Source organism: Miniopterus schreibersii (genome assembly GCF_964146895.1).
Source record: "Miniopterus schreibersii genome assembly, chromosome: 18".
NCBI lineage: Eukaryota > Metazoa > Chordata > Mammalia > Chiroptera > Miniopteridae > Miniopterus > Miniopterus schreibersii.
In genome coordinates this window covers 8,936,828-8,959,717 of record NC_138121.1, presented here as the reverse complement: position 1 = coordinate 8,959,717, position 22,890 = coordinate 8,936,828, and the positions used below count along the sequence as shown (strand labels likewise).

Here is a 22,890-nt window from a genome sequence, read left to right as displayed (position 1 = left end):
GCCAACGACTAATTGAGATTTCTGTAGGTCTGCAGTGGGGTGCATGAAATGGCATCTTAAACTAGTTCCCTGGAAGATCTGACATTGCTCCTCATAACCTGTTTTCAGTAGCTGTGGGCTAGAAATACCAGACTCAACACACCTGAGACATCTGAGTAGTGTGGGAAAACAAAAAACTAAGATTAAAGAACTAATAAGTGGCAGAGCAAGGACTGGAATGAGAGTTCTGAATTCAAAGTTGGCATTCTTAAGCATTATTTCATTCCATATTCCTATCCTGTCAATGAGAGCACTGAGACATAGAGATTTCAAGAACTTAAGTCTAGTTCAAAGCTTATAAAGGGGCAAAATTGTATGTCTTCTTTCTCTCATATTAATGCTAAATAAATGCCCGCCTGTGCCAGATACTCTTCCCTCCAAGATCCTTTGAGGAAAAGAAATAATAGCCAAAAAGTTTGAGTGCCAGGGTAGACTTTTCTATGAAATATCCTCCAAAGGATGTAGCCCACTGTCTGAAAAAATTGTTCCCCTTAGTACAAAGGTCATCTGTTTTCTCTGACTACTTCTAGGCGTGGGGAGGAAGAGAAATGCCAGAATATTTGTTGCAAATGATAAATGTTACTTTATTCAGTACATAGCAGCAGGTTTCTGGAGCTGAATGAAGACAAGCCCTTATCCAGGCCCCTACCTTGAGTTGGGGAACATGTAAGGAGGATTAAAATCTGTGGCCCAGGCTCATTTTTCAATAAGACCCCAAAGTACTAATATTAGGCCAAATCAGAGAGTGGGAGTAGGGATGTTGGGCAGCCTCTCAATAAGTGAAGGATTAACTTGTGGCAGACTTTTCCAGGCAAGTTCTAGGAACCCATACCGAGCGATGCCCACATTTTGGAGAGTATGCACTCTGTTCTGCCCAGGCAGGGGTATAACATCCTGGAACTTGAGGGGACCTGCAGGAGTATGGGAACGACCACAAAACAGGCCGCAGAATAACCTCTCACCAAGTACTGGCTCCTTGGTTTTCAGGGCCTTTTTGTAGATGGTCTCTTGGGGTTGGAGTTCCCTTCTCTGCAGCAACTCTAGTAGAAGCCTCTGGATTCCAGGGGACTTAAGTTGGTACAGGTCCATGACCTGGTAGAATTGTTCCATCCAAGTAGCACTATCTTCCGCATATCGCTCCTGCAACATCCGCAAAACATGGTACAATGCCACGAATGTCTCCCATAGAGGCACGTCTTCCTGTCTTTTAGAGTTGGTCTTTACCTTCTCCAACTGGGGCAACTTGGGAAGCTTGCCTTTACCCTTAAAAGCCCTGAGATCTTTTTGAAACATCAGTGCTAGGGTTTGTTTTTCCACAGAGGCACGAGCACCTTGGAAAATGTCTCTTTGGGCAGGGTAAAAGTGTCGCATTTCCATCTCTCTGAGAGCACTGATTAACTGCTGTACCCGTGCACTCCTGTATGGCTCTCCTAGATGATGCCAATTTATAGCCATTGGGACTTGAATCTCCTTGGTGGTTGATGGTAACACTGGTGCAGGAATGGGCAGTGGTTTCCTCTTTGCCTTGTGAAATTTGGGGGACTCACCCCTCCCCCTCAAGGCCTGGAAGTCCTTCTGGAATATCAAGGCCAGGGGTTTTTCATCCTTTCTGATTGGACAAATGTGCTTTATCTCCTTGACAGCAGTGGATAACTGTTGTGCCTGCTTCTTCCTGTAGGACTCAGCTAAGAGATGCCAATTGACGGCTTGTGGGGTTTGAGTCCTAGTAGCTGATGGTAACACTGGTTCAGGGCTAGGCAATGGCTCTCGCCAGCTTTCTTTTTCTATTCTTCTAATTGGAGGGATGACTTTTAGGTGCAGTGGACTCAAAACATCCTTATAGGGTTGTGGTATATCTGTGTGACTTGCCTCTAGGTTCGGCCTCAAGTGTTTAGCAATGGTTTTAAGATTGTACAAATGCATCCATTTCAAGTATCCCTTTGAAGTGAAGTCTCTGAGGAGCTGGTTCAGTCTATGGAAGCTGTCCCTGGAAAGCTGTTCTCCTGCTTTCAGCCTTATTAAGGCATTGTTAACCCAGTCCTCATCTGAGAAGCTTGTTTCTGTTTTAGCTGGCAGAGAAGTAAGGGATGGGGCTGGGACTGGAGCTGGAGCTGGGGCCTGACCCTCACTTTTCCCTGCTGAGGAATCCCGATACTTCACGAACCACTTCCACCTGCCACCTTTGAGCCTATGTTCAGGTTTTTGTGGTTTTATGATACTACCAGGTAAGCAGGGTCCTGGCCTATGGAGCCCTCGTGGGATCTGTGTCTCTAAGCCTGTTTCTTGTAAAAATATGCCCCTGGCTTTCTCCAAGAGCCTATCCTCTTTTCTTCCCCTTGGACTTGCCCTTCCAAGTTGACTTTCCCGTCCTTCCAAATCCAAACGATCCCCTAATATTTTCAGGGGCATGCCCTCTTTTTTTCCCAGGGCTACTGGGAGTGGTATTTTGAAGGGGCTCTTTGGAACTGTTGGCCAAATAAGCTTATCCATAAATGTGGGATGTCTCTTTCCATCAAGGAATCTTTCTTTCTTAAAGGGTGCTTCCCTTCTCGCTGTACCCTCCCTTTCCTCAGCAAGGATCTTGCCTTCTTTCGCTAGCTTCGAGCTCACTCCTTCCTTTGAGAGCTCTGTTTTCAATACTCTCTCCTCTTCTGAGAGCACTGCCCCCTTAAGTATGCTCGCCTCTTCCTTCTCTTTAGTCAAGGCTGCCTCCTCCTCCTGCCTTTCCTCCTCTCTCTCAATCTTCTCCGTTCTCTCCTCCTCGCTCAGACTCTCCTCCTCTTTCCCCTCCTTAGTCGGACCTTCCTCTGTTTCCTGCTCAGTCAAGCTCTCAGATAAGCCCTCAAACAGTACATCTCTGATATTCTCTAACAACCACTTTACCTGAATCTTTTCTGATTTATTCTCAGTTCTCTTCTGAAGTTCCTTTAGCTGCTCTCCTCCTAATAGATTTTGCTCCTGGATCTCATTTAACACACTTTCTACTTGGATTTGATCTAATAGTATTGTTTCCTGGACCTTCTCAAGTAACCACTGGTCTTCCTCAAAGCCCTCATCATCAGTCAGTGTCCTCTCTTCTGTGGCCAGTCTATCACCTTCTACTTTTCTCTCTTTCTGATCCACCTCCTTTTCTTTGGTTATTTTCTCCTGCTCCTTAAGAATTTCCCACCTCTTGCCATCAATTTCACTCCTTCCTATAATGGATGATCTCTCTTCCTCAGGTATTTTTATTTCTTCCAATGGCACTCTAATAATTTCTCTAACTGTTTTAGCCAGGATCCTCCACAACTGATGCTCTCTCATCCTTAAATAGTTTCCCCTGGGAAGAGCTTCTTTCTCTTCAGAACTAACCCTCCTCTTCATCACCAGTTTCCCCATTGCCTGTATCCTCTCCCGTTGGGTTCTTTTCTTTTTTCCGTTGGCAACGTCTGTCTCCTTGGTCCTGTCATATGCCAATTGTCTCTCTTCCTGGGACAATTTACCTTCTTTTTTCATAATTGCTTTCTCCTGAGATTTTTCCTCCATTTCACCAGCTTGTTCCTCCTCGTCTAGAAACAGTTTCTCTTTTCCCCAAGCCCAGTGTTCCTTGTGCTCACTGTCTTTTGCCTTTTTCTGACGCCACATTCTCTCCTCCTGGGCCCGTGTCTCCCCTTGTAGGGCTAGTTGCCCTTTTTCATAGGTCCGTTGCTTATTTTCCTCAGTCACTTTCTTATCTCTCCCGAACAATTTCTCCTCTTTCTTAGCTTCTTTCTCTTTTTTCATGAGTTGTTGCTCTCCTTTTGGGGACACTTTCCCAATTTCCTTTCTCTTCTCCTCCACTTCTGGGACCAGTTTCATTTTTTCTGTGGCCTGTTGTTTTTTCCCCTCAGCCTCTTTCTCCACTTTTCCAGCCAATCTCTCCTCTTTCTGGTCCCGTGTTCTTTCCCCCCATGCCCGTTTCTTGTCTTCCTCTTTCTCCACTTTTCCAGCCAATCTCTCCTCTTTCTGGTCCCGTGTTCTTTCCCCCCATGCCCGTTTCTTGTCTTCCTCTTTCTCCACTTTTCCAGCCAATCTCTCCTCTTTCTGGTCCCGTGTTCTTTCCCCCCATGCCCGTTTCTTGTCTTCCTCTTTCTCCACTTTTCCAGCCAATCTCTTCTCTTTCTGGTCCCGCATCCTTTCCCCCCATGCCCATTTCTTGTCTTCCTTTTTCTCCACTTTTCCAGCCAATCTCTCCTCTTTCTGGTCCCGTGTTCTTTCCCCCCATGCCCGTTTCTTGTCTTCCTCTTTCTCCACTTTTCCAACCAATCTCTCCTCTTTCTGGTCCCGCATCCTTTCCCCCCATGCCCGTTTCTTGTCTTCCTCTTTCTCCACTTTTCCAGCCAATCTCTCCTCTTTCTGGTCCCGTGTTCTTTCCCCCCATGCCTGTTTCTTGTCTTCCTTTTTCTCCACTTTTCCAGCCAATCTCTCCTCTTTCTGGCCCCGCATCCTTTCTCCCCATGCCCGTTTCTTGTCTTCCTCTTTCTCCACTTTTCCAACCAATCTCTGCTCTTTCTGGCCCCGCATCCTTTCTCCCCATGCCCGTTTCTTGTCTTCCTCTTTCTCCACTTTTCCAGCCAATCTCTCCTCTTTCTGGTCCCGTGTTCTTTCCCCCCATGCCCGTTTCTTGTCTTCCTCTTTCTCCACTTTTCCAGCCAATCTCTCCTCTTTCTGGTCCCGTGTTCTTTCCCCCCATGCCCGTTTCTTGTCTTCCTCTTTTTCCACTTTTCCAGCCAATCCCTCCTCTTTCTGGTCCCGTGTTCTTTCCCCCCATGCCCGTTTCTTGTCTTCTTCTTTCTCCACTTTTCCAGCCAATCTTTCCTCTTTCTGATCCTGCATTCTTTTCCCCCATGCCTGTTTCTTGTCTTTCTGTGACCATTTTTCCATCTCATCACCCTGTCCCTCCTCTCTTAAGTCTACTTTATTTCTCCCCCAGACCTGTTGTCTCTGTTTCTTGGTTGCTTTCTCCTCTTTCTGGGCCCTTCGCTCCTTTTCCCAAGCTTCTTTCACCTTTTTCTCAGTCTGTTTATCTTCTTGTGACAGTACCTTCATTTCCCCAAATTTCTCCGTTTCTAGGCCCAGTTTCTTTCTTTTCCAGGCTAATTGTTCGTCCTTGGCCTCTTTCTCATCTTTCTTGGCCTGCCTTTCTTTCTGGCCTTCTTTCTCCTGTTTCTCAACTTGTTCTTTCTTTTCTTGGATTTGTTTCTTTTTATGGACCTCTTTTTTCTCCTTTACTGACCATTTCTTCTTTTCTGGTGTCAATTTAATCTCTTGCTCTGCCAAACTGCCTTTTTTAAAGGCCCATTTTCCCTCTTCCCCAGAAAGCCCTTCCTCTTTTCTAGACAAATGTTTCTCTTTCTGGGCCAATTTCCCCCTCTTCCAGGCCTTGTCCTCAACACGTTTCTCCATACCTGGGATGTGTTTCTTCTCTTTGTAGGGCTTTTTCTTTTTCTCTTCAACTTGTTTCTCTATGTCCAGGATTGGCTCCTCCTCATCCCAAACCAAGTCCTCCCCTCCCTCACCAGTCTCCTCCTCTCTCTCGTCTGCCTTCTCTTCTTCCTGGGACAGCTTCATCTCCTCCCAAATAGGTAACCCCTCTTCCTGGGCCGATATGCCTTCTTTTTGGGCCAGCCAAGTCTCCTCCAAGTCCCACTTCCTCCTTCCTGGTATTGCTTTCCCCTCTTTCCAGATTACTCCCTTTCTTTTCCCTAGTACTTTCCTGTCTCTTCCAGTCCATTTCTTTTCTCTTAGAACTAACTCCTGCTCTCCCCTGGTTAATTTCTTTTGTGAGGAAGCCAGTGTTTTTTCTTCCCAAGCTATTTTTTCTTGTTGATGGGTCAGATTCTTGTCTTTGATCAGTTTCTCCTTTTCCCACGTTAATTTCTTCTCTGGCTTACTCAGTTTCCTTTCTTCCTCGGCTGTTTTCCCTTCTTGCCTGGCCAGATGTCTTACTTCCTTTTTAAATTTCTTTTTCTCTAAGACTAGGTGATCTTGTAAGAAAGCAATTTTCTTTTTCTTGACTTGAGAAAATGCCTTGCCCTCCTTTAATACTTTTTTGCCCCTTTTTTTCCTCAATCGTACTATTCCTTCTTTCTTGACCTCTTGAACCCCTTTTTCAGTTATAATGAGTTGTTGTTCTGCCACTTCCTGATACAAGTCTGATGAGCCCTTTAAAAAGGGACAGATCTCTTGGAAGATGCTCCAGCTGGGGTATCGGGGAGCAAGCATCACCTGAGCCAAGTCCACCAATTCTTGACCTAGATCCCTGGCCATTCCTGGATGGGAACTTGCTATCCTCGAGACAGCAAGAGAGCAAATGTCATCCCGCCAACACCTGGTGTCTGATCTACCTGTGCGTCCTGGGATCCCAGCCAAACCATGGCGTCTCATTTCAAGTTTCCCTTTTGTATCATTTTCTTGCTCAGTAATCTTTGTGACTTCTTCCTTGGGTTCTTCTGCAGTTGTCTTTGAAATATCCTCCAAATCTTTTTTCTCTTTCAACTTCACATCTTTTTCTTGGCTTTTTTCCATTGCCCTTTTCCAAAGCCCTTTCATGTGTTCTCGTCTTTCCAGCTTAGGGATCACCTTTTCATAGTCTTTCATGCCATGTTGATCTATGGCCTTCGCAAGCTCTGTGGCCTCCACTGCTCGTATGACATCTGTTTCTTCCAACGTGATCCCCTTTGATTCAGCATCCTCTTGGGATTTGACTGGGCTGAATGTTCTTAGTGGCAGCTCTGGCTCTAAGGCAACATCCTGGGTATCAGTTTTCTCTAATCTCATGGCCTCTTTTTGTTCACCTTTATCCTTTGAAGGTACCAACAAAGAGCTCAACTTTACAAATTTTGTCTGTTTCTGCTCTCGTGGAACTCTTAGGTCCTTTTTAACTGCAGAGATATTGGGAGAAAAATAGTTAAGAAAACCACAGAGGCCTTGCCAGCCACAGTGGCTCAGCGGTTGAGCATTTTCCTGTGCACCAAAAAGATCATGGGTTTCATTCCCAGTCAGGGCACATACCTGGGTTGTGTATTTGATCCCCAGTTGGGGAGTATATGGAAGGCAAGCAACCGATGCTTCTCTCTCACATTGATGTTTCTCTCTCTTTCTCTTCCTCTCTCTCTAAGCATGTCCTCTGGGTGAGGATTAAAAACAAACAAACACAGCCTAGCCTGCGTGGCTCAGTGGTTGAGCACTGACCTAGGATCCAGAAGATCTTGGTTCGATTCCCAGTCAGGGCACATGCCTGGGTTGAGGGCTTGATCCCCAGTAGGGGGCGAGCAGGAGGCAGTCGGTCAATCACTCTCTCATCATTGATGTTCCTATCTCTCTCCTTTCCTCTCTATGAAATCAATAAAGATATATTTAAAAGCAAAAAACAAACAAACATACACGGAGGTCCTGAGTGAGATCCTTTGTAATACCTAGTTCAATGAACTGCCATAAGGGGTACAAAGGCAAAGGGACTGAGGCTTTACAGTACAGAAATGTGTGCTGTTTTATCCTAGCTTCCATATCCTAAAGAAATAAGACCTTGGTATTTGTTGTGGGGCAGATGTTTCCAAGGAAGGCTACTTTCTGTGTAAAAGAGTGTCCTTACTTAACTCTGTTTCCACTGGTGTCTTTTTATATACCTTGCCCTTACTGACTCTGTCTTTTGGTGCCCTGATACGAAACCCAAATATGCCCCATATATTACCCCATACATACTAAGAAGTCTGCTCTTTGCTTGAGAATGTTTCATTTTTTCCTTCGGTTTGCTGATTTTTTTCGGTTCTAACAAAGATACGAGTGCTCGTTTAGCAAGGGTCTCAGTTTCTACCGCCTTTGATATATCATAAGGAAATGTAAATTGTTGGTCTCTACGTGACAACGTCAGGTTTTCGTTCAGCTGCTTCTCCACCTGACGGAGTAGGTACTGGATGTCTTTGGCTTGGATCCCCAGAAGCTGGTCCAGAGAAGCCTTTCCGATAAATTCACGCCTGCAGAAATCAAGGGGAAAGAGGCTAAGACTAAGTCAGTAATAAGACAGAATGAGGAGGAGGAGAGGGAGAGGGCAGAGGAGAGGAAGGAGGGGGCAAGAAGGGACAGGAAGGAGGAGGAAGAGACGGGAAGAGGAGGAGCAGCTGCAGCGCAAGAGGCCTGGATAAAGTAGCTACTTAAGACAGAGTAGCCGGAAGAAGGTAAAGAATCTAGGACAGCAAGGAATGGAGTAGGCAGGGTGACGCAAAGTGCTTCTTTGGCTGGGAGATTTGTGGACCCGAGTCTTGAGTAATCTGACAGAAGTAAGGAAATAATGGGAGAGCAGGCTAGTCAATGGTCAGGAAAAAAAAAAAAAAGGAGTCCATCCTGGAGAGAAAAGCAAATAGAGACAAAGAACATAGGGAGGAAAAGAATAGAAAAGGAGCTGTGGAAAAGGTAAAGTAATCAGATTCTGGAGGTCAGCAGCAAGAAGGAACGGAATGGGGGATAGCCACCACCCAACTTACTGCATGTCCTGAAAAAGTCCTCGCTTCTTCAGCAGGTTTACCAGCATGGTCTTAGTTTGGATGCCTGTGACTCTTATCATAAGGTTTAAGGCCTTAACCCGCACATTTTCATCATTGTCCATCAGTCCCACAGCCAGTGGGACAGCAAAGAGAGGGCCCATGAGGCCTAGCCTCTCCAGCGCCTCCCAGGCCAGCTCCCGGATCTTTGCGTTGGAATGGGCTGTATCTTCCAGGAAGCGACAGGCAGTCTCAGAGTACAAGCTTGAAGGTACTTGACAAGTGGCAAAAATTTTTGCCAGGACACTAATATAGGTCTCATATTGCTCTATAGAACAGTAAATTGTGAGGTTGAGGATGGATTCAATTAAAGTATTTATAAGACTTTCATCTAATTTTCTTCCTATCCAATTTAGGTTTGTCATGCTTGCAAGAACATCGAATAAAGTTTGTTTCCACTTCTTGGATGTATCCTGTTTACCCTTTGAGATTTTCTCTTTTACTAGAGTCATAGATGACAGTGCCTGGTGTCTGAAGAGTTCAGTCCCATCCCACCCCTTATCTTGGTAGTGTGGGTACAGATCACAGAGTAGGAAGATTGGGGTACCCTCAGGCCAAAGGCGGGCACGGACCACTGAGTTTGGGATGTAACCATCAGGAGCAAAGGGCCACTGCTTCCCTTTACCAAAAAAATACTGTAATATGTGGTAACGGTTCAATCCATCCCAGTAAGCCAGCCGTAACTGAGCAGGAACCAAGTGTGGGGGACGATTATGCTCGCGGTCGAGAGTAGAAAAATCAATATCTTTATCTGCCAAAAACTGTAATTTGGGTCCTTTTTTAAACACAGAGGACATATGTTTCTCTTCCTCCACAACGTGGGGCACAGTATTGTCAAAGGCAATGACCCGTTTGTTAACAAGGGCCTCTAACCCTTGTAATTCCTGTAGCCCTTGTCCAAGGTAGACAAATTTGGGTACAAACACTGTTTCAAATGAAAAGAAGAAGCTAGGCAGGAAGGGTTTAGGGGCTTCTTGTATTTCGTCTGCATTGTTTAGGGTAGCTAGGTGAATCAGCTGAGCTGGAGGAAACAATGTTAAGCAGGAAACCAGATAAAGACTCTGGTTGAAAGTCAAAAGCAGGTCACCCCGATTATTGGCAAAGCAGAGTGGGCCAAAATGCAATGCTGAGTCCAACTCAGTGATGAGTCTACCATGGAAGTCCCAGATCCGGACTGAGCCATCTATGCCCCCTGTGACAAAAAGTTTCAGGGAAAGGCAGACATCAAATGAAGTAATGGGACAATGGTGCAGGCGTTTTATCTCTTTAAACATAGAGCTTTGTTTTGATTCTGAAGATGTCAGAAAATCTTGGTAATGCCAGAGACACCAGCAATGGTTCTCAGTGATGGCACCCACAGAACCTGGCAAGAGTATTACATGTTTTAGGAGGCAATCACAGAGAATTTTGATGACATGCTGTAGGATTACCTTGTTTTTCTGAAGCACAGCTTTTGTCAGCTGTACAGTATTATCCATGCCATAGGAACAAAGCAAGGAGTTTTCCTGGGGACCTTCCAGGGTAGACAATGCTAACACTGCTCCTGAGTGAACAGTTTTCTCTATTCGGGCACACCTATAATGGGAGAGGATTCTCACAATGCCACTCTCATGCCCACAGAACATGAATCCTGGTAGGCCCCCACCCACATGGGAATGCCCGTAGGCCAGGCATCTTATTCTGTCCCCAGGGTTTACTGAAATGCACACAAGATACTTGGCTGTGCAAGGAGAGCGTGTTGCATCAAACACCAGAACTTCTGAACTGTCTGTTGCCACAAAGAGCTCCTCTCTGTCTGAGTCATAGGCCCAAGCCACAACCTTATCCATGACAAGTAGAGGCCAGGTGATAACAAGGAGATTGCCTGTTACTGGAGACAAGAAGCGCAACAAACCATCCTTAGTGGCACACAGGATTCGAGTCCAGTTATGGCCGCAGCAGACCCGCTGAACCTGCTGGAGAGCAGAACCACAGACATTGAAGAGGCTATAAAAGTAGGGCAGGTTGTGCAATGAGAAAGTGTGGGTAGTCTGGCAGAAAAAAGTGGTGTTATCAATAAACTGCAGTTGTTGCAGATCTTCAACATCCAGCTGCCGCAGCAAATTCCCAAAAGCAAGATTCCATTCCCTCACTGCACCTTCACTGCCTGCTGTTAGTAAAGTGTGGATCTCTGGCCGGCTATGGACACATATCACTGATGAGGAATGGGCCTGGAAGCTGTGGAGGAAATTACCCTGGTCTAGACTCCAAGCGTGGATCTCTCCATCCCTGTTTCCAGTATAGAAATAGCCCTGAGAGACACAAGTGAAGGAGCAGGTGATGAAGGAGCCACTGGCTGTGGGAGTGAACTTCTTTACCTCCTTCAGCTGGCCCTGATCTTGGTGTGTGAAGACTCTCACGTTATTTTCACAAAAGGCCAGGAGGGAGCCCTGGGGGCCATTCAGGGAAAAGCCCTGTACAGTCTCATGATCAGGCATGGGCACTGTTTGTGCCATCTGGAGGCCCCTGCCGCTCGGTAAGATAAACCAGGTAACCACGGCCCCCAAGGTACCAGAAAGCAATATCTCAGTTTTTGAGTCATAGCAGAGGCAGCTGATGGAGAAACGACAGGGCACTGTACCCAGAGATGTAAATGCTTGATGGTGATCTCCAAAGAGCCACAGGCGCATGTCACCACAGTAAGCAATTAACATATGGTAGGAACCTGTGTGGACCATTGCTTGAATGGGTGGCATAGGATCCATTATGTGAAACTTCATCTTCTCTATCATTCCTTCCATTTCTGGATCTTTTTTCTGTATCCAGAGCATTGCCTAGAAGAGGATGAGAGGTGAAAGCCTTCCCAGGGAGGCATATTATCTCCCAAAAGTGAGGGGTAGGAAAAGGTTAAATGTTTAGATCACTATTCCCTCTTATGGGACTAAGGAAAGGCAGGACAGCTTGACTTTGGGAGTTTCCTGGTACTAGGAGTCAGGCATGTGATAGAAACACCATGCTTAAGGCTCTTTCCTTGGCCTTCAGTCTACTTTATGGGAAAAATGAATTCTGTGGACCTGATGACTAGAGTAATCAAGGATCGCTGCATACAAGTTAAATTGGGACATGGAGACTGGTATTAAAATGAGCTAGCTTAGACTCACCCTCATCTGAGACTAGGGCAGTTTGGTACTATATGATGCATGTAAAGTGAATTAAGGAGGGAAAAAAGGGTGAAATAGCTTTACCTGCATTTGTTTTGAAAGTGGTTCCACCCAGTTTAAGGAGACAAAATAGTTGTCATTGATGGAGTAGAAGCAAATGAAAGGCTTGTTCTGCGTATGGTGAGGCTCCTGGTACAGAGTCTCAGGCCAGTCACTCAATACAACCAAAGCATTCGTTGTTGGATTTTCAACATCCTGAGAGAGAAGAGTAGCCTGAGCTAAGAGGCCTGAGTCCTCACACAGTCATTTAATAAATATTTTATTGAGGAATTAATGGACATTTTTTGTTTTTTAGCTAACCAACATTTATTCATCCTTCTTCTGGAAAGCACTACTTGGGGAGTCATCCCTCACTCACCTCAGAATGTCTTAAGTAATCAAAACACTTCCAGCCTTTCTCAACCAAGGTTCCATAAGAGAAGTAAGCCCTAATGTCCTAAAGTATCCACTCTACATAATGAATTAATTTCTCCCCTATGCATCTAGACTGATAATAGTTACATGCTATCCTTAGGAGTACTGAGAAAATAGCCCCTCAAGTCGTTTTCTGTGTTCCATGGTTCTATGAGGAACCACATTTGAGAAAGGCTGGTATGTTCTATCACAGACACAGGATACAATGCTAAGTGAAAGACACATGGCCTTAGCTCTCAAAAGATAAGAGTCCAGTGGGGGGAGGGAGGAACAAATGTTAAAGACACAACTAACACCCTGGCCGGTGTGGTTCAGTTAGTTGGGTGTCGTCCCATCCACCGAAAGATTGTCATTTCGATTCCCAGTCAGGGCACATGCCTGGGTTGCAGGCTCAATCCCTGGTATGGGGTGTGCATGAGGCAGACGTCGATGTTTTGCTTTTACATCAATGTTTCTCTCTCTCTCTCTCTCTCTCCGTCTCCCTCTCCCTTCCTCTCTCTCTAAAAATCAGTAAAAGAAACAACAAATGATTGTACAAAACAAATAAGAGCTTCAAAAGAAAGGAACACAATCATATATGGGTATGACAAAGGAACTCAACTTTGGCAAGCATCTCTACTTGTCACAGTTGAAATAACTTCAAAATTCCTGCCTACACCCAAAGGACCACTTCTGTCACAGTCACACTCATGATATACTGTCTATGGGAAACTCATACTTCACAGACATAGAATGTCCACCATGTATGACAGCTAGACCTGTGGCTTGTCCTTCCTTCACTATTCTTATGTGCATACAAGGGTAATGTGTGCTGTTCGTAGTGTGAAGTTAGCTGTGCTTCAGCTCTAACATTCTGTATCTTACCCAGTGGTGTGTGTGTGTGTCTATCCAAGGAGATATATATCTTTTAACATGTTACACAGTAGAACTCATGCAATACACACTACCTTCCAGTGATGTAGCATATACCTATGATATAAGTATATGAACTTATTCTGATCAGCCAAAACTGAGGCTCATGAAGTAATTTTGAGGTCTCTCTTCTTAGCAGATACTTGTGCTATACCTGCCTCTTGAACAATGCTCCACAAATCTAACTCTCCAAGTTAAATTCTCTGCCTCAAAATTTTGTACTATGACCCCCCTAAGATGGAAAGTAAAATACTGTATTAAACTGAAGTATTAATACTTCTTTATTCACAATGTTCACTGTGCCTGCTTCCTGAATACAAAAAAGATTTGAGACTATACTGAGGCCAATATCTACAACTCAGGATCTGTCTTCTCCCTATAGTTCTCATTCTGAGAGAATACAGAGTACAGAGAGCTGGAGAGCTTCTAGCACACACTGTCAATGCTGATTCAGTGACTGCAGCAGAATTGAATGGACTTGGTGTCTCAGCTCCCAGTCCCCTATCCCTTTTCATTGAATTAGAAAGCTTATTTACATACCCCTTATTCCATCAGTTAATCACCATTCTTTTTCCAGACTTCATGTACAAACAATTCATTCACTCATTCAACAGTATCAATGCTTTTCTACAGAGGACTCAAAAAGACTAAGAATATCTTAAATCCAAGTAATGTATCTGTGCCTGGCACTACTGTTGCCTACTCCATATCAATGCCTCTTCCTTCCTCTTACCCCATCTTCCGTCCTAACAAACTCTGATCTTCTTTAGGATGACCATGGACCCCAAAATTCTGGCAACACAGAGTGGCACTATGGCCCTCCAAGGCTGGCATAGCCCTGTGCTCCCTGACCTTTTCTCTTCTACCAGCTTGCAACTTAAAGCTGATATCTGGAAGTTCAGTAACTATCTTGTAACCTTAAGATAATAATAGCTAAACTACTAACAATGGTGGGAAAGACAGAAAAAGAACATGCATGGGTCCTAAGACAAAGATGGCTCCTGCTTGTTCAGTCCATGTAAGCCCATTTTCTATATTTTATAGCAGAACATATATAACTAATGTTATCATCATAATCTAGAAGGGGGAATTGAGTGGCCTTCCAAAGCTGCTCACATGTTGCCCATGCCACAGCGGGCTTTGGCAGCAATAGATAATTAATCCACACCCACAATGTGCATATTTCTCATACACATCACCTTTGTATCCTCCAGGATACTATTTATGAGGAGTTTCAAGTCCTTCCATTCAGGAATAAGTCTGTGTGAGGACAACATCTTAGTGATATTGCAGCTCTTTACAGACATCTTGGATTACAGAACCTGTGAAAGGTAAGAGTCACTTAATCACATCTGGTGTTATACTGGAAATTAAAGGAATTAAGAGAGGAAAGAGCAACAGGGACAGTTAAAGAAGGGGAGAAACAAAAGTACTCCTTTAAAAACAGGAGAAACTCTCTTATTTCATAAAGAAGGGGGTGAGCCCTAGCTGGTTTTGCCTTAGCGGTTAGAGCCTTAGCCTGAAGACTGAAGGGTCTCAGGTTCAGTTCCAGTCAAGGGCATGTACCTTGGTTGCAGGCTCGATCCCTGGCGGTAGGGGCACATGTGGGAGGCAACTGATCAATGCGTCTCTCTCGCATCATTTGTTTCTCTCACTCTCTCCCCCTTCCACTCTCTCTGAAAAGCAATGGAAAAAATATCCTCAGGTGAGGATTTAAAAAAAAATTTTTTCCCCACCATGAGTAAAGTTTCAAACTCTCCAAAATCCTGCATACAACTCTCAAGGACATGCAAAGGAAGACTAAATGATTGACTCCTGCAGAGGACTTTTGAAAAAATGAGATAATTAAATATATTTAAATGTCAGGAGTAAGAAGCCATTAAGGAGGGGAGAGTGAACATGCAGAAAAGAGAACAAGCTGCAAAGCCAAACTAATGCGATGAAAAATGATGGTTAGATCCCACAATCTCAGAGACTCCCTAAAGTTTCCTCTGGTAATGTAAGACTGGGAACTCTGACTGGGAAAATGGAAAATGTCTGACTCTGCCTAAATCCTGGGCTAACACTCCATTCCACCAGCTTTGCAGTGAGAGGCAGGCATCTGACTTTAACCCGTCTTGGCCTAAGAGGAATGCCCATATATTTTCCCCTGTGTAAGCCTTTACAAAATTAAGTGAGATAATGACATTCAAAAGGCTTTATATTGAAAAAGTGCAATAAATATTATTGTGAGAGAAGTGAAGGGGCATGCTGAGATTGAGGGAGCAAAGCAGAGAAGACATAAGAGAAACTTTAGAGTCAAACAGACTTACATTTATAGTCGTAGGTCCTGCCACTTCAATATTTCCTTTCTTCCTTCAGACTTCTTAGGCAGAACACAGTGTTATCTCACAATATGGCAGATGTCTTAATGAGCTCAGTGAGACCAGTGTCACTCAATATACATTCTCTAAGCTGGGAAAACCTGTTACTAATATCATACAACAACATAGGCTTCTCCATTTCCTTCTCGCAAACCTTTATTCTCCACAGAAGATAAACATGCCCCTAATTCTAGAAGAGACAGACTCTAGTCACAGCTTCCCATAGAAAGAGTGTCACTGGCTCCAACATCATAATGGTTCAGATTCCCCCCAATCCCCTCCCCCACCCCAACTCTTTCGACAATGTCACAGCACCAACATTACTAAAAATCTGAAAATTTGCGCATGACTGTGCCAAGTGCTGGGAGGGCAGGGGGAATCTGTCCCTTTGTAATAGTGGATAGGGGTCACTATAGTGCAGTGGGGTGGAGAGGGCATTTAAACTGACCTTGTATGGCAGTGTGGCTTTCTGAGGGCTGGCTATTTCAGATAGTGCAGTCACAGGAAGAATTTGGGAATGTTTGAAAAAAAAAAGAGGCTTACTGTGATGTCACAGGAAACCTTTTAAAAGTGGATCTGTAATAGTAAATTGCAGGAAAAGAAAATGTTGTGATTTGATTGAAATAAAACGAAATGTGTTGTCCACCTCTAAAAAATAAAATCTACTGAGACATAATTTGCATAATGTCTATCCTAGAAAATGTCCCATGTGCACTTGAGAAGAATGTGTATGCTGCTGTTGGGTTGAGTGTTTTGTATATGTCTGTTAGATCAAGGTGTTATAGTGTTTTAAGTCTTCTTCCTTATCTTCTGTCTGGTTTTTTATCCATTATTGTGAGGGGTGTTGAAGACTCCAACTATTAATATAGAATGATCTGTTTCTCCCTTCAGTTCTGTCAGTTTTTGCTTCATATATTTTGATGGGCTGCCAATAAATATTTATAATTGTTATATCTTCTTGCTGTATTGAAACTTTTTACCTCTTGTTGCCTTTTTTTATTTAGTCTATTTTGTTGAATATTAGTATAGTCACCCTGGCTTTCTTTTGGTTACTATTTGCATGGAATCTCTTTTTCCATCCTTTCACTTTTAATCTATTTGAGTCTTTGGATCTAAAGAGAGACTCTTGTAAATTGAATAAAGTTTGATCATGTTTTTATCCATTCTGCCAATCTCTGTCTATTTACATTTAAAGTAATCACTGATAAAGATGGACTTACTTCTTTCATTTTGCTATTTGTTTTCTATATGCCTTATAGTGTTTTTGTGTCTGATTTCCTGTATTACTGTCTTCTTTTGTGGTTTATTGATATTTTTGTATTGAAATGTTTAAGTTTCTTTCTCACTTCCTTTTGTAATATTCCATAGCTGTTTCCTTTGAGGTTACCATTGAGATTACATTTAACACCCTAAAATTATAACACTCTAATTGGAATCTATACCAGCTTAACTTCAATAACATACAAAAACTCTGCTCCTTTATAATTCTGTCATTGAATTACATCTTTATACAATGTGTGCCCCAAAACATAAACTAATAATTATTTAAATGCACTAGTCTCTTAAATTATGTAGAAAACAAGATTTGGAGATATAAATCAAAGTTATAATAATACTAACTTTTGTATGAATTGTTTTTTATTTAAATATATTAGTCTCTTAAATCATGTAGAAAACAAAGTGCACTTACAACTTTTACAGTAATACTAGCTTTTATAATTGCCCGTGAACTTAACCTTTATTGTGATCTTTATTTATTTATATAGCATAGGACAATGCTCAATCTACTGAGCCACACGGGCCGGGCTCCCTGAGCATTTCTTACATAGCGGGTATAGTAGTAATGAACTCCCTCAGCTTTTGTTTATCTAGGAATGTGTCTCAGTTTCATTCTTCTTGAGTTCATCCTACTTGAAATTTGTTGAACTTCTTGGATGTTTATATTCATGTCATTTGTCAAATTTAGGAAGTTTTTAGTCATTACTTTTTCAAATATTCTCTTCTTTGTTTTTTTTCTTTTTCTTCTTTGTGTCTTTCTTTTTTGAGAGTTCTTTTCTCTCTCTTCTCCTTCTGGGACTCCCACAATGCATATGTTGGTCTGCTTATTGGTGTCCCTTAGGTTCTGTTCACTTTTCTTCAGTCTTTTATTTGTTCCTTAGACTTGATCATTTCCATTGTCCTATCTTCAAGTCTGCTGATTCTTCTGCCTGCCCAAATCTTCATTTGCATCCCTCTAGTGGATTTTTTATTGCAGTTATTGTACTTTTCAGCATTTCTTCTTAGGTTTTCTCTTTATTGATAGTCCCCTTTTTTTTACTCTCACTACATCATTATTTAGTTCTTTGAGCTTAAGACAGTTAAAATCTTTGTCTAGTATATCTGCAATCAGGTCTTTTTCAGAGACAGTTTATGTTGATTGATTTTTTCTCTTAGAGTGGTTCATATTTTCCTGTTTCTTCGTATGCCTTGTATTTTGTTGTTGAACATTGAACATTTGAACCTAATAATGTGATAACTCTGGGAATGAGACTCTCCTTCCCCCTCCCCAGGTTTGCTGTTGTTATTTAGTTTTTATTTTCATAGGCTGTCTCTATGTCAAGGGTCAGTCTGATGGGTAAATTTAAAGACTTCTCAGATCTTTCATAAGCCTTTCCCTGGCATGTATGGTCACATTCTAATTTTCCCTGTATATGCAGTTGTTTTTGAATGTTCTACTGTTTAATGCCTGGTTCCAAAAACAGGGAGGGTGGGGGAAACGAAAAAGAGGGAAAACAAAGGGCACCAGCTCCTTAAAGCCCCTGGAAGTCACTTCAGCCAGAGGGGGAGGGTCTTGAAACTATGGAGGAGGTACATTGTTTAGTGATTGCCCACCTCTTTGTCTGCACCTCTGTGATCAGACATAGCAGTCAGCAATGAGAGCACAGATACCCAATATATGGAGGACAGGGTCCTTTTTACCTATCCTGGCTACTACAAACTGTGCATAAGCTGCTCTGGGCACATATACACAGCTACCTACCCCTGGACTAGGGGTTAGAGGTTGGTAGCTGCTACTGTGCTAAGAACTGAAATTGATCAAAATTAACAGCACTTTACCATCCAGGTCTTCCTCTGGAGGTTGCAAGCCTTCTATAGACTCCAGAATTCCAACATAGTTACATCAGTCAGATCAGCCAATGCAAATATCTAGGTAGGGAAACAGATTCCTGGTGCTTCTACTCTGCCATCTTTCCAGAATCCTCTCCTGGTATGCTTCCTTTTATAGAAAAACCCACCCAATCCATTACAAAAAGTAGCAGGAAAAAGGGACCAGAAAACATTGAAGCTGATTACCTGTAAGAGTATGTAGAGCAAAATGCAGTAAATGGACTATGGGAGGGAATGTTACTTCTCTGAGTATACTTTTGTGTACTGTTGTTGACTTTTGAAAGCATGCTAACATTATACATATTTAAGCAAAAATAAATTAGTAAGAATTGGAAGCGAGGGGATTCTATAATTGAAAGCAAAGTGACAGAAATGAAACTAATTGTATTTCAAGTGAATAACATAACCCTGAAGAAAGGAAAGGAAGGATGAACCAGTCCAACTACCTTTGTGCACAGTATTTGACAAATATTCTCAATCTTGGGCAGGGTTGGAGGTGTGTATGGGGAAAAATGCAAACAAATCCTGAACTCTTTTTAATACATTTATAAATTGTAGTGGTATGGGCAAAGAGATTCTGAAACTATTTTAAATGCATCATAGACTTGAGTAAAGAAGTAAACGTGTTTATGGTATTGGGAGTCAGGGTACACACTATGGAAGAAGAAAGGACATACAAATATGAAATAGGGGCAGGCAACAATGACCCTATGCAGATAGACTGAAATTGGAGGTATTGGTATGAACACATAATCTCCAAAAGATGTATATGTATGCATAAAAACATGTTTATGTGTACACACATATATATGTGTGTATATGTACATACATATATATATTTCCTAGCTGTGTCTACTGGAAGGGCCACAAAGCAAAGTCAGTCCAGTAGCAATGAGTACACTTAGTGTCTCTTGGAGCTATCATAACAAATGATTACAAACTGGGGAGCTTAAAACAACAGAAATTTCTTCTTTCACAGTTCAGGATGCCAGAATTCCAAAATAATGGCGTTAGCAGGATTGGTTCTTCTGGAGGCTCTGAGGGAGAATCTGTTCCATGTTTCTCTCCTAGCTTCTTGTTGTTGCTGGCAATCCTTAGTGTTCCTTGGCTTGTAGCTGCATCACTCCAAACTCCTTTATGTCTCCCTCTTCTAAACATTTGAGCACCCAGGGCTCAGTTCTCATATCCAAGCTATCTAGGAGTTTCTATGTGCTGTCAGGGTCATTTCCCAATCTCAATCTAGTATCTTTAATAACCACTCACCTTAGTTGGAGCATGTAATATTCTTCCAGGAAATGTAATATCCTTCTCCCTTAAGGTCTTACTCAACGTCAACTCCCTATTACCTATTTCCTAATGCATTTGGTAGCTATGTACAGTAGGGAAAGTCTCTTACATTACCCAGAGCACAAATTCTGGGAGAAGGATGGGGACCTGGAAACCCTTTCTTATATCCTGGAAAGGTCTGAAGCATAACCATCCCTTCAAAAATAAGAAATCTAGAACCCAGTAAGGGGAAGGTACTGGCTGAAGGTCATTCATCTACTGGCAACGTCTGAGCTAAAGTCCTCTGTGCTCTCCTTAAGTGGTGATTTAACATGTTTGTGTCAAGGACTTCCTCAAGAATCTCATGAAAGCTGCAGGCTTTTTCCCAGAGAGGGTTAGGGGTAGGGGAAGTACTTAGCACAATTCTTTTTCATCTAATTTCAGAAGCTTCATGGACCCTTGAAGCACATCCATGCCTCAGGTTGCAAAACTCTATCAGAAAAATCCAAAACATGGAGAATCAGTCTTCAACAAATCAATGGTGCGAAAAAACTGGGGAGAGGGGAGTGTAAATGTTTAATATGTTATGTCTTAGGAAGCATAACAATACAACAAGGTGTAGACCTTGTTTGAATTCTGATTCAAACAAAGTATAAAAGGACATTTTGGGTGAAAACCAGGAAAATTTGCATATAGTATTAGATAATATTAAGGAATTATTTTGTTAGATGTAAAAATCATTATGTAAGAAATTTTTTTTTTTTTAGAGTATCAAAGTATTTAGGGTTGAAATATGATGTCTTGGATTTTTAAAAATATTTCAACAAAGAAAAAAATGAAGTGATTTTTGCAAGATGTTTACAATTAAATCTAGGTGATGTGATCTGGGGGTTCATTATAATACTCTTCAGCTTTTGAGATTGAAATTTTTCATAATAAAGAGAAAATACAAACAAGTCCTGCTCTCTGCCATTCTGACAAAGATGAGGATTTGTAGGTTGTCACAGCCAGTACTCAGGTTTTGAGGTACCCGGAAGAGCCATCCATAGCCTTCCTGACTCTGGAACCACAAAAGACCGTTTTTGTCACTGTGAGTTTTGTTTTTTGTTAATCCTCACTCGAGGATATATTTTCCACTGATTTTTAGAGGGGGGGGAGGGAAAGAGAAAGAGAGAAGGAAAGAGAGAGAGAGAGAAACATCCATGTGAGAGAGACACATCAATTGATGCTCCCGCACATACCAGGACTGGGGCCGGGAATCAAACCTACAACCCAAGTACATGCCCTTGACTGGGAATCAAACCTGTGACCCTTTGGTGGGTGGGCCGACACTCTAACCACTGACCCACACTGGCCAGGGCCCACTGTAGGGTTATTTTTATTTTTTACCAAAGGACCCAATGATATCCTGCGAAATGAAACAGTCAGTCATTGCCATTCCCTTTCCTGGTCTTTCAATGAATTTGTCCATCTCATCTATGTTGTCAAATTTATGGGCACAGAATTGTTCATCATAGTCTTTATCGTTTTAATGTCTGTAAGACCTGTAGTGATAGCCCCTCTTTCATGCCTGATGTTTGTGATTTGTGCGTTATTCTCTTTTGACACAGACAAGTAAACAGAGGCTAAAAAGGAGAAATTATTCAGGTTGAGGCTGCAGAGCCAGCTGGACTATGCTTATTTCTGCTCCTTTCTCCAGCTGTTAGGTCAGTTATCCTTTTTAAGGCTCCCTGCCCCCTGCCCACAGCTCTCATATACTCCATGTGGCCTAATACATAGTCTGACATGGAAGAGCCCAACTATACACCTAGGGCTGTCATTGCCTTTGGCCTCCAATGTGAACCCAACTTCTCATAATGTTCTCTTTCCCTCTATCCATGGCTTTACCACAAAAATCAAACTCAGGTGGAAGAAGTAAAATAACAAAGGAGAGGTGGAATGGAGGTGACAAATGGCACAGGTGGGCTACTTGCTAGAAGATGTTGGAAGACTCAGCTTAACTGGAAAGAGGCAGCTCTAAAATCTCAATGGCGGGGAGAGAAGATCAGGGAAGGAACATGATTACGGGCAGTGACAACTTCCTCCACTTTACTAGCCCTTTCCCTTAACTCTTGTCTCCTAATTGCTAGAGGGAAGGGATCATAAGTCCCTAGGCAACGGGGAAGGGGTGGGGGACTATTTGAGCTTTCACGTAGTCTTCCAAATTATATCATCTTCCCCAAATGCTATGTCCAAGTCTTGAAAAAGGAAATGAAAGACATAGGCTTCCCTCTTCTTTCTGCTTTAACCTCAGATGGCCTTATCCTTAATGTCATCCAGTAATGAGGGACTAGCAAGAACTTATTGAAGCTTTTTCCTTTACTCTGAGGGTCTCAACACCTAACACACCGGCTGTTTTGGGCTCAGCTCATCAGCATGCTATAATCAGGGAAATAGAGTCTGCCTCCACTGTGTACCCCCCAAAACTAAGGGGCAAAATGCTGGGTTTTCTGATTCTAAAATCCATTTTCTTTCTACTATATCAATGCCTCATATTAATGTGAAATATTCATTTCTGTGCCAGGTGCTTTCCTTCTTACATAGTTCTTAGGAGAAGATGTTGGGAGACAAGAAGGAAGAGGACAAGGACAGGCTCTTCTGTCTGAAGGCCTCCAGAGGGTGAGCATCACTCGCTTCTGGTAAGTTTTTTTTTTTTAATATGTTTTTTAAAAGTTATTATTGATTTTAGAGAGAGAGGAAGGGAGAGAGAGAAACATTGATTGACTTCTTCCTGCGAGCCCCCTACCAGGGATGGAGCCTGAAACCCACACATGTGCCCTGACCAGGAATTGAACCAGTGACCTTTTGGTGCGTGGGACAATGCCCAAGCGAGCCACACCAGCTAGGGCTTCTCATAAGTTTTCTCACTCTTTGGAGTATGTGAGTATCTGGTCTCCCTGGCTATCTTTCTGGAGAAGCAACATTTGAGGAAAAGGGACACATCACAGAGCT

At 42.8% G+C, this 22,890-nt stretch overlaps 2 protein-coding genes across 4 annotated transcripts in view; one reads left to right on the top strand and one right to left on the bottom strand.

Moving 5' to 3' along the window:
- The window catches only part of SIPA1L3 (signal induced proliferation associated 1 like 3), a 237,806-nt gene that overhangs the window by 43,824 nt on the left and 171,092 nt on the right, over positions 1 to 22,890 (top strand). The window contains exons 7-10 of one of the 3 annotated variants that reach the window (XM_081119345.1): positions 20,344 to 20,440; positions 21,510 to 21,605; positions 21,805 to 21,859; positions 22,463 to 22,577. The gene's annotated coding sequence lies outside the window, so the exon portion shown is untranslated. Of the gene's footprint in view, positions 1 to 20,343; positions 20,441 to 21,509; positions 21,606 to 21,797; positions 21,860 to 22,462; positions 22,578 to 22,890 lie in introns of those variants that run through there. The other 2 variants (XM_081119347.1, XM_081119344.1) reach the window with 2 other exon arrangements.
- LOC308548039 (WD repeat-containing protein 87-like) lies at positions 778 to 14,447 on the bottom strand (the record flags this gene model as incomplete). The annotated part of the gene is made up of 6 exons (XM_081119060.1): positions 14,323 to 14,447; positions 11,822 to 11,992; positions 8,541 to 11,410; positions 7,762 to 8,033; positions 5,813 to 6,941; positions 778 to 1,648 (listed from the first exon to the last, which is right to left on the bottom strand). Exons 1-6 carry the CDS (start codon positions 14,428 to 14,430, stop codon positions 778 to 780), a joined length of 5,421 nt encoding a protein of 1,806 aa, XP_080975186.1. The 5' UTR covers positions 14,431 to 14,447.